We start from the raw sequence: 17,398 nt of genomic DNA, 5'->3' as shown, positions 1-17,398 counted from the left end.
CGCATAGAGTGCGTGCTTACGACCACCCCCGTAAGCAATCACGGATTGCTTCCGGTCGCCTCAGCAAGCAGGTCCTGACACAGGCTATTTTAAACTGGCCGCATTCACCCACCCCTCACCTCCCAACTGGACGGAGAGGTAGGTTTCCGGCACCATTTCCTGGACAAAACTAAGTAATAGTACTCCGTTCCTGCCCCTCAGGGGGACCTGTTCGTACGCCTACTTTGGTGCACGCCTCATTTAGACGTCAGAGTTAGACTCCGCCAATACCCGACAAAAACCTTTCTTCCCCTTTTTGTTTTATCAACTAGCAGGACGTTAACTTTCTAGTAACGTACATTCCTCTGCCTGGTAGTCGGTGGAACGTATTTCGACCCCCAATCAGGTGAGTTCTAGGACGTCATTCTTTCGATGGTGGTTGGTTACCCCCACCCACACTTAAGTGCTTGATGTGCGACACGTTTGCCACACTTTTGCTACATACGTGTACGGCCAAACACCTTTTAAGTTGCACTAACCACTCGTGCATGCTTTGTCTTTCATGGAGGTTTCATTCAGGTTTATCTGTGTTTTTTCTTTACCCTTATTTTTATAGGTTGGTCTAATTATCGTACATATTAAGGTACCTCAATGTTAGGTTGATTGAGTGATTGGTTCACCTTGCCAAAACCAACCACTGTGTAGATAGCGTAGAATCATCGGTCCTGACGCATTGACAAGTGATTTTTTACACGATGAGAGAAACATGTTGACCACACATCTAGACACCACTGATCATTATAATTAGCGGTAACACCCTTGTTGCTTTTAACCGAGGCAAGTGGGCTCGCAGATTAAACTAATTTAGGAGCACCATTTTGCCTCATTTTACCCTACCACACATTCCTTTTCACATCTACACCACAAGGCCCCATACCCGCACTTCACCTATACAGCTTGGGAAAAAGATCTCTGCCAAAGAGCCCCTCATAGGGTGCCCGTCAGGCATTGCAGCGCCGGCCTGACGAGGAGCAAGCTCTATGATAAAGCATGACATCCAACCGGGTGTGTGAGGGCCCCACTTCCCATATTGCTATATACCTCGTACCTACTTTAGAGTGGGGTTTTGACCAACCCAGCCTCCTAGTACTCCTCCACCTCCCCCATAAGAACTACATACTCTTTCACTGAAACTTTCACTGTTTTGGGCTCGTATGCTGGACCTTCAAGCGCCCCTATTCCCTCCTTTGTATTCATGCACAACTCTTGGTGCCATGGTTCTTCGGTATGCACAGGTTGCAGACTTTGTGAGAATCCTTGTGCAAAAACGTGCAATGGCACATTGAGCAAAATCTACAGGGAGTATTCTCCATCTTCCCAGATGGTCCTGAGTACCAGGCTTCACATTCTCTTGTATACCTTGATGCTCTGGTAACGCTTGCTGGTTTATCAAGCTTCCCTCGATGACCTGTCGATAAACTCTGATTCGCCTGAATATTTTCCCTTCTGCTTCCAGACTCAATGGAGGAAAAAATTCTGAAGATGGTGACCGTGCTCAGGGGCTTCTGGGGTGTACAAATCAGGTCAGAAGAGAAAAGACATTACCACATTTTTTCCAGATAAAAATAAGAATCCAACAGAGTCCCAACCATTAGATGGCGGAATGATGCACAGCATGTTATTCCAGAAAAGATTCACCCTGCAAACCCTCGGTCTTCTGGTGAAAGGTGGCGGTCGGTCAAGCAAAGAAGGGTGGCTCTACTCTGAGCACTTCTGGGCTTCAGCCTCCATTACTGTGGAAAGACTCTGTAGGGTGTCTAAACTGCAGCTGGTTTTCCTGAAGGGACTTCAGTTGTTGTAAAGCTATCTTGCGAGTGCATGTTCAAAACTTTGGTTCTGGACAGGCTTCTGGCAGTCAAAAAGCTGACTTTTGTTGTTGGTGTTGAAGGACAACAATGGCTTTTTCCATATCTGTACCCCTTTTTTTTTTTTCCAGCTTCTCAACTACTTGAAGGTAAAACGGGTGTTGGCTATTAAATGAAATGTGGATAAGAGATGACAGAGGTCAGAGATGCTGCGACCAGTCCTCAACATAGGAAACTGGAATCCTAGGTGTAGTCTTCACTGCAGGCTTCATTGGGTGGTGCTGAAGACCCTTGATATCTGGAGGCGGAGTCTTTAGTAGATACAGAGACTGGGATCTGCTTCTGTTGGGACTTCTGTGCTACCATATACCCCAGCCCCAAATTATTATCTGGCTTGAATCCTTCAAACTTCCATATACGTTGTGATCCTTCGTTAGCTAGAGGTTGCAGACCCGATTCATCGAAAAATGCTATTACAAGTGTTGTAAAATTTGAAGAGTGTTTTCCATACTCTACCCCTACAGAAGCCTTTCTCTACAACCCAATCCAGAAGCCTTCACTGGCAGAAAGGTGCTCTGAGATGCCGATCTCCAGCTCCATTCTCCAGCATCAAAAATCTTTTTATCGATGTGCAGCTGTGTAATATAGCACTAAAAACATTACCAAATCCAATGGCAGAAAAAAAAGCAGTCTCTACCCTGGTGCATTGTGGAGTTCAGAGGAGGTATCATGAGTCACTTCAGAACAGACACCCCTCCATTGAAGAAAAACAACCTGTAATTTTCTGAGCCCAACAGTAGATGGCAGAAGTGGGCACAGCAAGACAAGTTCCATCTTCAGTAACGCCTTAACTGGTAGAGATATGATCTAGACGCAAATTGCTTACCTTTGAATTTCCCAGACATCAGACTGGATACCGAAGATTTTTCTTCGGGCAATACCCCAGTGCACCAGTAGGTGGCGTTGGTCAGCTCTGAGTGACGGCGACTGTGCCATTGTGACATCCGCGTCACCTATATAGGCACCTCCTCGGCACGCTGACGTCGGTTACTTTTCACGACCTTTCATGCCAGAAACACAAAGCCATGAAGTGCCCTGACATTGGTATGTTTTGAGCAACTAGAGCCCTGACCCTAGAAACCTGTCCACAGTGCGGATAGGATTGGTGGGTTGGTAAGTAATCTGCAGCTAGATCATGGCTCTACCAGATAAGGCGTTACCGAAGGTCAGTAACTTGTCCACCTGATAGAGACATCTAGTCCCAGATTACTTACTTTTGGATAAATACCCAAGTAAAACAATTCCCGGAAAAGGGATTGCGGACAATTTTTTTTGTACGAGTCTACAGGTTACAGTAATCAGTACAGATCTAGAGATTAGAAAATCACAATTGAATATGTTTCTTCACTCTGTGCTCTTGAAGAAACCTAAAACCTGGTTCAAATTCTGACCTAGAAGTCTAGAACTAGGTTTCAGGTTGCTTCAAGAGCACAGAGTGTCAAGCTTGCAGCCCTGAAGAAGTCGTGAGGAACTCCCTAATATGATAAAACACGTGTTGGCTAGCTATAAAATCAAATGACAAAGCCAATGGGCCACAAATAAAACTGTACTGATTACTGGAGCATCTAGACTCATACAGGGATTGAGTGTGCTAGAGCAGACAAGACCAGATCCAGATTGAGCATCTTCTACTTTTCCTTTTTGAGGAAGTATTTGAGAGCTTGCAGATCTAGGATAGGACGAAGACCTTTGTCCTTTTTCGGGACCAGAAAAACAACCACAGCCTACTTCTGGCGCCGGAACCCTCTCAATGGTTCACTTGGCCAAGAGAATCATGGCTTCATCCTGAAGCAAAGTCAGGTGATCATCTGTCAGCCGGTCGTAAATTGGAGGCATGGAGGGAGGGGTGGTCTCAAAGGGGAGGGAGTAGCACCTTCAGACTATCTGAAGAACCCAACTGTCCAAAGTGATGTTCTGCCAGTGGTGGCAGTGATAGCTGATCCTGCCACCAACTGGCTTCCCATGCTCCGGAAGGACCAGACTAGGAAGGTTTGGAGGCTGAGTGGGATTTGGGGGGGGGGGGAGGGGTGAGTTGCAGTGACCTGACCTCTGGCCACCAGACCCACAGGGTTGGAACGAGCTGCACCCTTGGCCGTGCAGTGGTTGCTGAACTTGCGCGGGCTTGTGGCTGGGGTATGGCTGGAGTGGCTGAAAGCCTCTTCCGTAGCCACGAAAAGGGCGAAAGGCACGCGGTGGATGTGTGGCTACTGAGAGGCCCAAGGAATTGGCAGCAGCCCGTGAGTCATTAAAGCGCTCCAGCGCCAAGTCTGGCTGGTCTACGAAGAGACCGGAGCCACCCTAGGGCATGTCCATGAGAGAGGCCTGGATAAACCCTGAAAAGCCAGAAGTTATCAACCAGGCTTAGCACCGAACAGCTAGATAGAGGCGATGAAATTGCTCTGCCCAGCAAGTCGGTCTTGTCAAGGACACAACGAATGGTAAACTTTGCTGCATTTCTCCCATGTGATACTGCTTGGGAGAGGATGTCCCAGGCCTCCTCAGGGACCTATGGCAGCACTTGAGCAACCGTTTCCCACAGGGAGTGGGATTAACGGCCCAATAGACATGCAGTGTTCACTGACCGCAATGCAAGGCTGGTGGAAAAAAAACTTTACACCAACTGTCCAACTTCTTGGATTCCCTGTACAGGGATGTGGAAGGCAACGTGGTGTGGAAAGTAGAAGCTTGGCCCACCAAGCTCTCGAGGGTAGTAGGGTTGGTGAGGAAATTTGAGTCGCCTGGTGCAGGGCAACAGCGGTGGGCGATTGTCCTATTCACAGGAGCCCCTGTGCTGGGATTGGACCAGGTTTCTAGTAGGACATCAGTTAAGGCCTCATTGAAGGGCAGCACGGCTTCCAAGGAAGTGCACAGAGTCCACAGTCCCCAGAGGTTTGGCAGAGGCTAAAGTTAGATATAACCTTACTCTCTAAAGTGGTAGTTTGGTCGAGCAGTAAGGTAGTATCAGAGGACAGTGTGAAGCATTTGTTGTACACACTCAGTCAGCAAATGGTCTCACACACTCAAGAACTGAACTCTAGGCCAATGGTTTTTGTATAAAAATATATAGTTTTATTTTAGAACCAACAATAGGTATCAAAATATACTTTCTCAGGATGAGATGCTTTAGATAAATACTTTTCAATAGACAATAGAATTTTGAATATAACAGTTACAGTGGTTGCAATAGGTAACACAATTTCAAACACAATAATACATTGAGCTCAATGGGAATGTCTAGTTAAATGCAATTAGTTACTTTAAGGATTACTTTTTTAACCACAGGACTGGATCCTGGATTCAGTCCTGGGACATTTCCTGTAAACAATTGAGTAAAAGGGTTTTGGTTACAGTTGTGATTTTTAGGCAATATTTTTGTATTTTAAAAGTTGACACTTGGAAACTTTTTCACATAGAATTACCAATGTTATCATATGGGAGGAAATTCACTTAGCAGGTAAGTGGGGTTATTGCTACTTTTTCTAACTCAGTGTTGGATCCTGGATCCAGCACTGGGACATATCCTGTAAACAGTTGAAGGAATGAGTTTTTGTTATACAGGTGATTTTGAACGAATATTTGTAAGTTTGCAAAATCGACACTTAGAAACTTTTTCAGCAAAAACCAGGCCATGTTATCCTATGGAAGGAAATTCAAATTACAGGTAAAGTATGTTCTCGTTACTTTTGTAATCCAGTGCTGGGCTCCTAGGTTCAGCACTGGGACATCTAAAACGGGTAAGCAATTATGTTTTCACAGTTGGTGCGACGTTTAAAGAATATTTGTAGTTTGCAAAAATCAACACTTAGAAGAAATTTCACAGAAAAACAGTCAATGTTTTCATATGGGAGAAACTTGGGTTAGCGGCAAGTATGGTTGTAATTACTTTTCAGGGTCAGTGCAGGGCACCAAGATCCAGCACTGGGATCTCTCCTGATAGCAGGTGAGTATTTTCATTTTCGTTACTCGGTTGATTTTAGGTGAATATTTTAAAGTTTAGAAACTCCACACTTAAAAGAATTTCCAAGTGAAACCAGTCAATGTTACCCTATGGAAGAAAAGAGTTACCGGCTTTTGGGTAAGTACTCGACTGGCAGAGTTAAGGTTCCGGGCATAGACTCAGGGGTCTCCCAGAGTCAGGTAAGTACAGTTGTTACACCCTCAGCGGCACAGGGGCAGCCGGGTGCAGAGTGAGTTAGGCCCAATGTTATCCTAAGGGAGGAAAGGGGCCCTTCGTTGGTGGCTGCTGGCTAGCAGGCCACGCGGCTGTGGGAGCTGGGCTCCTGGTCACTTGCTCAGGGCAAATGGGGAAGTAGGTTAGAGTAGAGGTTGCACTGCCAGGGGCACTCGGGTGGCTGGGTGCAGGGTGCTTTTGAGCCTTCGGGCGCTCAATGGATTGCAATGGAGAAGCTCAAGAACGAACAAAGGCTGCAAGCTCGGGGACGAAGATTCTTCAGGTGCGACCACCACTTTGAGAGGTAAGTTCGGTAGTTGGAGGAAAGGTAGGCACCCAGGAGTTGGACACAGGGGGCCGCAGGGCGCCGGGTGCAGGTGTGCCTTTTGGTGTCGGGAAATCTTAGCCTCTGCTGGTCGCGGTTGTCAGGAAATCTTACCCTCTGCTGGTCGCGGCTGGTGGGGGGGGTCCCTGGTTCTGAGGCTGTGGGCATCATCAGGAGTGTCGGTGGGTCCTTGGGTGCTGGATTCGGGGTCACAGTCGCCGGAGGATCGTCCTCTGGGTCTTTGTTCACTCCAGCACAGGTCAGGCTTGGCGGGTGCAGAGTGTGCAGGGTTCGTGGTTCCTGGCTGATGCCAGGGTTCAGTTCCTTGCTTTGAGCAGTACCACTGCTCGTGGGAGTCCCAGTTGCTTAGAGTCACAAGGTAGCCAGGTCCTCCGGGGTTTGTGAGGTTGCTGGCCACTAGAGATGCCGGGGTTTAGCAGGAGCAGGTTCGAGGGTCGACAGGCCGGTAGGGCTGGGGCCAAAGCAGTTGGTGTCTTCCTCTTGTTAGCAGCTGCACGTCAGTAGTTCTTGTTTCTTGATCTTTGCTGTTTCGGAATCTGGATCTGAGGAAGGAAGGTTCAGGGTGCCCCTAAATACTGAATTTAGGGGCGTTACAGGTAGGTAAAGGGCAAGGGACCAATAGGTCCCTTCCGTGGGGTGGGTACACACCCTATCCTGCCACTCTCCTGTGGGAGGGGGGCAGTAGCCTAGTCCTGATTGGGCAGGGCTTCCCATCTTCAAGATGGCGAGAGCCCGGAGATGTGCTTCACCTCGCCTCCCCCACCTGAGGGGTGGGGTTGGCAGAGGCTGGCACACCGCCTTTCCTTCCTTGGAGTTTCTGGCCAGTCTTCCCTCCAGAGTGAGGGTCAAAACCGGTAGGGGCCAGTTGCTGAGTACAGCCAGTGGCCTGGAGAAGCTCACAAAAGGTGGCATGCCTTTGAAGCTTCCCCTGCCCATCCTGGGGGAGGAGACCTAGCACCTCACCCAGGATGTGGATTGTTGCAGGCCCAAGAAAGCAGATGGCTCTCTACCCAGGGGTCCAGCAACATGTCTGCTGTGTGGCAGCCTAGGCAGCCCCTCAGACAAGACCTGGATTGAAGGTTAGGTTCAGGGAGCATCTCTAAGATGCCCTCTGTCGTGCATTGTACATTAAATCCAACACTGGCATCAGTGCGGGTTTAATGTGCTGAGAAGTTTGATACCAAATTTCTCAGTCTTCAGTGTTGCCATCACAGTGCTGTGGAGTTAGTGTTGACGACCTCCCAGCACCCTATATTCTTAATGGCAGCAGTACCCAGGAATGGACCTGGGTACTGCAGGGGCACAGGGCTCATGCACCTGTGCCCAAAACACTGGCATAGGGCACCCAGCTAGAGGGGTGGCTGATGTATGCCAGGGCAGTGTGTGTTGTAGGCATGGCACACAGGGATGTGTGCCATGTCGACTCTGTTTTGTTCTATACCTAGACACTCAGCCTGCAAGGGCAGTGTGTTTATGTCAGGGTACAGGGCCTCTAAGGGTGGCACAATACGTGCTGCAGCCCTTAGGGGCCTTCTCTGGTCACAAGGCCCTGGGTACCTAGTGTACCATTTACCAGGGGCTGACATGTGGCCAGAGATTGGGGAGGGGAGATATAACTTCACCAAAAGGTGTGCAAGGAAGCACTTCTTTTGTTTAGATACCCTCACACACCCTAGTGGTGTCATGCTTCACCATCGGGTCACCCCAACGCCTATAAGTCGGGGTGGGCTCGACCACAGTGTTGGGAGCTATTTGAAGAGATAGAAGACCAGGGGGGCTGAAAGAATAAAAAACCTCAGGTAGATCCCCAGTATCCCTTTATTTTTGGATCTGTCTGGGTTAATAAAAATACTTTAACTATTCTGGAAGCGCAAAAGCCGTCAAAAGACATTGATCCCTCCAAATCACTAGCACGTTCCGAATTTTTCTGGCCTAAAAAATTGCAATCTCTGCAACCAATGGGGTTGAATGATCGGATTGAATACAGCTGTTTTTTGTAAATATTTTTTTGCAAAATGTATTTATTTTGATTATTATTCACAACATGGTGGTGTTTTGTTTTTAACATCTGTTTATCATTATGCATTGTTTTTCAGATCTACAGGCTGTAGTGAATTTCTCTTTACATTTAATTAATTTTTGCTTTTTACTTTATTAATTTCTTCATGTATTGCAACGCGAATCTACTACTAACCATTAAGTAGCCTTTCCATATCTATTGTTGGGTTATTTTAAGCGCACTGTCAGTGTTCACCTTCACCTACAAAGCACCGTTTTCTATTTCTATGACGAGACACTGTGATCCGCTTTCTACCTTTAGAGGTATTTTAAACAAACACGTCACTCACACGCTCTTGGCTGAGGAAGCCACGCACATTCACTGAACCCGGTGAGTTTGAATCACGGTTGAAACGCTCCGGCGTTCAGCTTTTTTGCTTTACGGTGTGGGTTACCGCGAGGACTTTGGGCTCTCACTTGATAAATGTTTTCCGACACTAAGTGGTTTGAGTATTATTAGTCTCTCTGACACCGCGACCGTAATTATTTTCTCTTACACCGCGATTATTTTCTCTAATACCGTGACTGTTATTTCTTCAGATACCACGACTGTTTCGTAACATAATCATTAGCAGTTAGTGCAAGCAACGATTCACTTAAGACATGTTTTTTATATTTGGCATATTCATGTTTTCACGCAGCGTGTGGCACTATCGCGTTGCATGTGTATATTTTTTTCACGCAATCACTCATAAGAGCTTTTCTTTATTTTCACATATTCTTGTGTAAATATGATGGACAATAGCCATTGAGGGCTGAGAGATAAAATTGCCTTTTTTCTGTTTCACTTATAGTATTGACATATGACCCCTGATGAAGGGATTGGAGGAGACCCAAAATGCATTGGGTTTGGATGTACTAATGTTATATATGGATGATCAACGAACGGTTTTGAACACCATTTGATTTCAAATAATCATTGTTACATGAAAAGAATGCAATACATTTTGGAGACATTGAATACTTTTTCGTAATTGATTCATTATGAATACTTGAAGAAATTGGCTGATAGCAATTTATTTGCTGTGATAACAGTGCTCACACCAGCAGAAGGGTTTTTCTTCACGCACTTTCGATTGATTGTTACCTGTATGACGCCTCGGACAGACGCCATGGTGTTTGAAGCACATGAGTAGTTCTGTAAGGAAACCCGTTTAACTAAGAGTGCACGTCGGCATCTTTTCAGTACATACACACATTTGGCACATGTAGTCTCGGTCTTTTTCCAAAGCACTTATATGGGACACAGCATTTTGGAAATACCACTTGAATTCATACGATTGTATGTTGTTTTCTTTGTCTTCTGTTCTTGTTCCAGATGGAGTACGACGTATGATTGATTAACTATCGGTCACAAGGAGCAGCTACTCTGCCCTTGATTCACGGACAGGATAGGGAATTCCTTCTCTTGCCCCCTAGGGAGGCCTACTTTGCCCTGAAGAAAGTCCTGGACCTTCACGGCCACGTATGGACTGAAACATGTCGGCACCAGGGTCTTAGGACCATAATACTTCCAATAAGACCCATTTTTAAAGTATTTTTATTAACCCGCACAGACCCAAAAATAAAGGGATACTGGGGATCTGCCTGAGGTTTTTCAATCTTTCAGCCCCCCTGGTCTTCTATCTCTTCAAAGAGCTCCCAACACTGTGGTCGAGCCCACCCCGACTTATAGGCGTCGGGGTGACCCGATGATGAAGCATGACACCACTAGGGTGTGTGAGGGTAACTAAACAAAAAGGAAGTGTTTCCTTGCTCACCTTTTGGTGAAGTTATATATCCCCTCACCAAGTTCTTCACATCTTCCCATCATAGTGCACCCTTATCGACCACTGGATGGTCAGTTAGAGTAATGTATTTGTGGTTAACTGATTAAACTTGGGAGGAATTACTCTGACCCAGAATGCTCTCCACCCTCCAGGCATTGAAAAGGTCTTTCATTAGCCCCTTGTGTGTATACATGTGGCCAGAGATGCCAATTGGGTTTAGGCTTCAACACAATTTTAGGTACGGAACATGATACCTGTTTGGCAGGAGCCCAGGGCACACTCAGTCAAAGTACATTAGCAATTCAGCAAAAAAAAGTGGGGGCATACCATGCAAGAAAGATGGCACTTTCTCACAACACCTGGCTACAGGACCTCTGTCAAAATATTCATCTTGACTGCCACAGAAGGAAACTGAAGGTCCAGGAACTCAGCTGCCCTTCGCACCACCATAGTGAGTATGCTACCTCCGCCGTAGCCACAGTAGAGGGTGAAATTCCTCAAACCAGTCAATTTCTTGGTATGGCTGGTCTTGTAAAGGGTACAGTGATCCCTCCCAATATTCCTTCATTCCAAGCCCTGTAGAATAAGGATGAGGAAGCGACTTCGGACCCAAGAGTTCGGTCGGCACTGGTACAGGCATCAGTAGAGATGATCCGGCTCAGTAGGGACGAGAATGGGGCTGACACCGGCAGGTTTGGGAATCGGTCAGGCCGGGGAAGGTCAGAATGGCATGACCTTCTTTGGTCCGGATCCATATGAAGGAAGAAGGAGGTGGTAATCGGCACCGGGCCAGAGTCGCCGGTGCAGAACCCGATGGCGCCCCCTCTGAGCTTCGGGGCCCAAAAGCATGCCAGAAGAGCCAGGCCGCCCATATATGAGGCACATGGTGTCATAAAATTCTTTGAGCTGTGCAGCGGTCGCTCTGATTCCCGGGGAAGGCGGGGAAGCAGTGAGCTGACCCAGGTTCAGCAGAATGGGGCCAAGAACACAGCCTCCTTCGTCGCTTCGGCAGACGCACGGAGAGAAGTACATGCAAGCTTCGACTTCTTACGTATTTTGTCCTTCTTTCCTGACTGACTCAATGGCTTCAAGTGGGAGGACTAAGACTTAGGACTCAGAGCAGTGCCCGGACTTTCCTTTCAACCAGAACCATGATCGAGACCTCCGAGAACGACGTGGCCTGGAGCACCGGGTCGAAGCAGCTTTAGGGACCGCTCCTTCAAAGTTTTTGAGAGCCATGGCCTGGCAGTCTGAGCACGGCTTTAAGTTGTGGTTGCGCTCCAGGCACCAGAGACAAACCAGATGTGGGTCTGTCACTAACACAGGGCGGTGACAGGCACCGTACGTTTTGAACCCAGAAGTCTTCTTCGACATGAGAAAAACCTACAAACCAAAAAAAGGGGGGGGCGACAAAATGTCGAAAAAAGCATGTAAAAAAGTAACAGAGGGTAGCTCACTTCATGGATCAGCGCTAGCTGGCACAGAAAGAAAAGAACTGACGTCAGGGCGCCAAGGTGTTGCCTATATAGGTGACGCGCACATCACATCGGCACGGACTATGCTGACAACGTCATACGGAGTAGACTGATGCCACCTACCGGCTCGCAGGGGAATTACTCCAAGAAAAATCTTCAGGATCCAGTTTGATGCCTGGGAAATTCAAAGGTTATAAATCTGCGGCTAGATGTTTATCAGATTGTAATTTACAGCAGCACATGCTGCAAATATAACCATTACACAGAGAGAGAGAGATCGGACAGCCAAAGGGCAATAGAAAGAGCAAAAGAGTGACTGAATACATTTGTAAATCAGGGGGCAAAGAGGGTAGAATATATGAAAAATAAAGCAATAGGGACTGTCCGACAAACCTCACAAGCTGGAAACTGGAAAGCAGAAACAGGAAGACCCCTCAGAACAGAATGTCACATATAGCAGTACTACTAAAACAAAAGATCTTAACCTAGAGCAGAGCTCAGGTAATCTGATGAGTCCGTACCAAAAGAGTAACCTAAGAATCCAGTACATTTAATACATCTCAGAAAACTAAAAATAGAATCATCCAGGCTGCAATCAGCTAACTGCCTGAAGGGAGATCAACACCAGAAAGGAATATGACACCCGTGCTGCACACCCAGAGGAGTGCAGCTGGTTTAGGTTGGGGGAGGCACACCACATACACGATAGAGCAAGTGGCTGAGACAAACATCAAGGTTAATAAACAATACAGAACAATTACATCACAGTCTACACGGGCAAACCAAAACTGACCACACAAATCATTGATCAAAATGCTACCCCACTCCTGATTTCCAACACTGCAGGAGCTGCATCTTCACATCATTGCTGGTAACTATGTCCCTCACTTTCGCTTCATCCCATTTACACATGGAAATACACATTGCCCCCTGTAGACATATTTTGACAGATAGCTACTCCGAAAGAGGGTAAAAATTAATTAATTGGAGTTTGCTTTCGTCTCTCAGTTCTACCCCAGTTAGTGAGCTGTACATCCTGCATTGTAGCAGTCACACTTTTAGAGGGTCTATCCTGCTCACACACAGCATCTTCCTACCTGATTCAGCTATTTATAAAACACTATTTATAAAATCCTCCTCCTCTTTTGACCGATTCACAAGCCACAACCAGTGCGCCATTTCTCAGGCACAGTCATTTGCCCATATGCATGACAACCTATTTCACATCAGTGATTTACTTCCTGCTAGTCCCCTTGTCTTTTCAATCAGCCATTGTCATGTCCACCTCCCACCAACCACTTGGGGTGGGACTCCATGTCGGACAGTTACCGACTTAAGCCTTAAATTACCTTTTCCTTCGGAGTTACAGATACCATGTGCACTGTTAACTCAGGGTGGTGCAGAAATAATTCCCATTATGAGACTTTTGGAAATAACACAAAGGATGTGGTGTTTCTGCCCAGATTCCCACATGTTTGATCCAACTTTCACAATGGGATTTCAGCTGCTTTCAGCAGTGGAAGTCCCACATCTTCTAATGCGAATGGTGCCAGTAACTCCTGTTACCAGCCCCATCATGATCCAGGCCCTAAGTGTGCAATGGAGTCTACCATTCACCAGCCACATAACTTGCTGTCGGACTTTATCAATGACCTAACCACTGATTTTGGCTCTCACCAGATAGACAATTATCAGTTCCTGTGAGAAGTAAAACCATCACTAGTAATCCATTCTTCTCATTTGCTGCTTAGTGACCCATTAGTCCTCAGCCACACCATATCTTAAGATGCTCATTACCCGCTGGGCACGCCTCACTGTTGAACAGCACTCTCCACATCCTAAGATGCTCATTACTTGCCGGGTACTCCTCAATCAAACACCTCTTGCCACAGCCTCACAAGCTCATTACCTGCCAGACACCTCAAACACCTCACGCCTCATCCTAAGAAGCTCATTACCTGCCAGACACTCCTCAAACACCTCTCACCACATCCTAAGATGCGCATTACCTGCCGGGCACTCCTCAATGTTGAACAGCTCTCCAATTTGCGATTTCTTTCGAAGCGAGGCTGGTGTCTTTCCCATGGCGAAAAACATCCTCCAACTCCCTCCAGCTGCTTTGCGCAACTTTGCATCAGGCTTCCTCCTAGTGGGGGCAGATAGAACTTATTTTAATATGGTGGAAGATAGAAGGAATCTGAGTGTGTGACTGTTCACCATACTGTTTCATCACATGAAAAATTATATTCATACTGCTGAAAACGCTTGTGTTTAATTTAAACAAATGGCGGTGTTGACTGGAAGGACAAAATGGGCAACTCCTACTTCCTCACTCTGTTCTTTCCATTATGTGCTGCTGTAGCCAGGTTTCAGCTTCTCCCACCCACCTCCTTGCCCCTTACACAATCCCTTCTCAGCATCCATGGGCTGTACCTTTCACCAGGGAAGTCGAGCACTGTGTGATAGTGATCATTTGTAGCAAGCCCGCTACGGTCACTTCCTCCTGAAATTATTTTACTCTGCACCGGATGGCCACTTAGCAGCACGTGAGCCTGACACCGGGCCTGAGCTTCCTCTAAGCTCAGCAAGCGGGTGGACGGGCAGCTCACCAGCAGGGACTTGGGCCTGGTCAAGGCACAGTGACCTAAAGGGAGAAAACAGAGGACACAAGAAGGCAGAGGTTGAAATACTGAGTAAATAAATGGGAAAAACGTACTTGCAAAGCAAGACTTAAAGCAAAGGTACAGTCAGGAGAGAGACATGCCAGCAAAGCAGTTGCAGATGAAAGAAGGAAAACAGGGCATACATTTAAAAACAGCCATGTGGCTCAAAGGAGAGAGAGGGGCAGGAGGAGGAAAGCGACATGCAACAGAGTAAGGGAAGGAAAAAGGAAAAAAAACAATGGTAGGAAAATGGTGTAGCAGGGAAGATAAGACGGTGGAAAAAAGACGACAGGGACATGGAATGGGGGATGGGCTGAATGGACAGTGAAAAAAGACTGACTGGAAAAGCAAATGGGATGGAAGGATTGGGGGAAAACATAGAAAGGAAGTGAGTCTGGAAGATGAAGTGAAAGAGAGAAATGAACAGAGAGGAAAGGATGAGAGATAGTAGGAATTGGGATCATGTAGGCAAGGAAGAGGAAGCGACATAGCATGGAAGTCAGAAAGAAAGCTTTCTTAGCAATAAGGTATGGATACATGTATAGTTTATGCAAGGCTGATATGAAGGGTTGCCAAAGTAGATGGGGTAGAGGAAGGAGTATGGGAATGGGGACAAATGAGGACAGGTTGCGAGGACAGTACATGCAGGAAAAGTCTATGGCAGACAAAAAGAGAAGAAAAAGCGGTAGGAGAAGCAAGTAGCAGCCAGGACACAGAAGGAGGGAGGTGAAGAAAACGCTTTGGTTGCTCAAAGCATCAGTTCCCACCACCAGAACAGGCAAGCCAGGGGTCCAATGCCACCGAAATAGATAAACAGGAATGAGATCCAGGCTTAGATCCCAATCCGGGCCAAGATGACCAACCATCCTCAAGATGAAGAGGAGAGCAGACCAAAATCCCACAATTGTACCCCAGACCACAACTCACATTTTCAAATGTTCCCAAATGCATTAGACTAGATGTCATTGCCATGTCAACTGGAGGATAATGGCACCTCTACATTCTGAACACTGGAGTCTGGGCCACGGGCGCACTTAGACACCAGCCACTTACTGCCTCTGGACCACCACTTAGGAGGTATTGTACTCTGGGAAAGGGTCGCCATGTGAAGGTATAGTAAAAACAGCAGCTCCCAGGGATCAGCACAGCTCAACACACAAGCCATGTGGTGAGGGGCTGAAGGAGGTCTGCAGCAGTCAGCGTGGCATGGACAGGTCCCAGACAGTGAGGTGAACACATGTAGAGAACCCCACGGCATTCTCTACCAAGAAGCAACATCAGAAAAAGGCAGCACAAGGAGAGGTTGGGCGCTGTCACCTGAAGCAAGAAAGCACTGATCCCGCTCACAAAGCAAAGGTAGCAGCATTACCATCAAGAGAAATATCAAGCATTTCTCGACGAGCTACATTCACCCACAGACGGGTCTAAGGTAGCAGTGAAGCAAAGCTGAATAAACGAAAAGCCTGGGTTACCTCCTGGGAACAGTCTCCTGCCCCCTCAGCATCTCCAGAACCAGCCCTTTCCCGTACATGGAGTGACGTGGGGAAAAATAGCCCTGTGGTGCCCCATATTCCTTCTCCAGAACCAGCCGGCCCCTCCTGGACATGGTACGACACGTGGAACAAGGCCCATCATTCCACATCCTGTTCCTCCAGAACGGATAGTCTCCTGTACACTCAACATATATGGAATATGGGGAGTGCACTTGTCCCTTCCTCTCCTCCACCCCCACCATGCCCCCTCAATCTTGCTCCTCCAGAACTACCCCCTCCCCTGTTTATGGTGCAACATGTGAACATGTCATTTCAATCCCACAATGCTCTCCCAGAACTGAAACTCTTCTTTACATATTGCATCATGGGGACCACACCATCCCATGGCCTGCCTCGATCCTCCAGAACTGGCAATCTCCTGTACAAGCTGCATAATGGCCATTACACCTAGACCCTTCCCACACCCATCTCACTCTTCTCCTGTACATGAGAGGTGGAATCTCCGTCTTTCCACAAAAAAGCTCCTTTAGAATCTGTACTTTCCTGTACATTCTGAGATATGGGTAGGCATGCTTCAATCATGCGTCTTCCGAACTTGTACATGCTGTGATATGGTGGGAAGCACACATTGACTCCCGCCACCATCTCCCTCTTCTCAACTGAACCGGTCCTATACATCATATGAAAAAGGGAACCAGCCATTTTGTTCTTGGTACTGCTACTCGAGAATCAGCACTCCTCTGTACATTATGCAACAAGGGGCACACATACTAACACTTCGTTCACCCACCATCACGCTCCTCCAAAACTGGCCTTGTGTACATGCTGGGATGTGCTGAGTGCACTCTCCATGTACAATCTGAGATCTGGGCTAAACCACCCTGCCAGCTTCCACCCCTTCTTTCTGAACAGTCTGTCTTCTCACCATGTTGAGATATCAGGCACCAGCCCACCTGTGGGACAGTGTGCGCAGCACACCCGGACTCCCCCAATCTTGCTCCTAGGGGTATGGCCATATCCTTTCCATGCCACATTTGCATGTTTGCAAAGCACATCACACATCCATCTCCTCCAAAACCTCTTTAATGTACGTGCACCAGAGAGTGCAACATCTACTTCCTTCCCAGATTCCGGCTCCTTCAGAACTGGTCCCGGCAACATAGGAAGCGCACACTGCAGTCCACGATTATTCTCCTTTCTCAACATGTTGGAACAAGAGAACAGCAACATCTAGTCCTCATCATGTTCCCCTACAGTCCCAGTACATGTACAGGTCACCATCCTGTTGTACCCAGTTGTCCTCATCCTGCTCCCCAAGAGAAGTTTGGGTCCTGTATATGAATTGACTGGGACAACAGGGAGTGAACTGTGGCTGTAATCAATTCCCCAAATCCACTGGTCCTAGAACTCCTAGTCAGCGGGCCTACTCTACAGGCTCGATACACCCAAAGGTCCTCCATTGCAAGGTCCATCTATCGGCTTCTTTTCTTAACTGACCGTGTTAACCGCACAAGCTTTT

At 47.2% G+C, this 17,398-nt stretch overlaps 1 protein-coding gene and 1 long non-coding RNA gene across 6 annotated transcripts in view; one reads left to right on the top strand and one right to left on the bottom strand.

Annotated features, from left to right (window-relative positions):
• The window catches only part of ARHGAP33 (Rho GTPase activating protein 33), a 472,696-nt gene that overhangs the window by 56,016 nt on the left and 399,282 nt on the right, over positions 1–17,398 (bottom strand). For all 5 annotated transcript variants that reach the window (XM_085615935.1, XM_085615936.1, XM_085615934.1 and 2 more), the window contains 2 exons: positions 14,157–14,367; positions 13,733–13,869 (listed from right to left, as the gene is read on the bottom strand). In XM_085615935.1, the coding sequence (XP_085472061.1) occupies positions 13,733–13,869; positions 14,157–14,367 (348 nt within the window). The remainder of the gene's footprint in view (positions 1–13,732; positions 13,870–14,156; positions 14,368–17,398) is intronic.
• Positions 1–17,398, top strand: part of LOC146809124 (uncharacterized) — a 340,848-nt gene that overhangs the window by 167,397 nt on the left and 156,053 nt on the right. The gene's annotated exons all lie outside the window — the stretch shown is intronic.

The sequence above is a fragment of the Triturus cristatus genome, chromosome 7, assembly GCF_964204655.1.
Source record: "Triturus cristatus chromosome 7, aTriCri1.1, whole genome shotgun sequence".
NCBI lineage: Eukaryota > Metazoa > Chordata > Amphibia > Caudata > Salamandridae > Triturus > Triturus cristatus.
The sequence above is the reverse complement of the archived record's forward strand: the minus strand, read 5'-3'. Positions and strand labels throughout refer to the sequence as shown.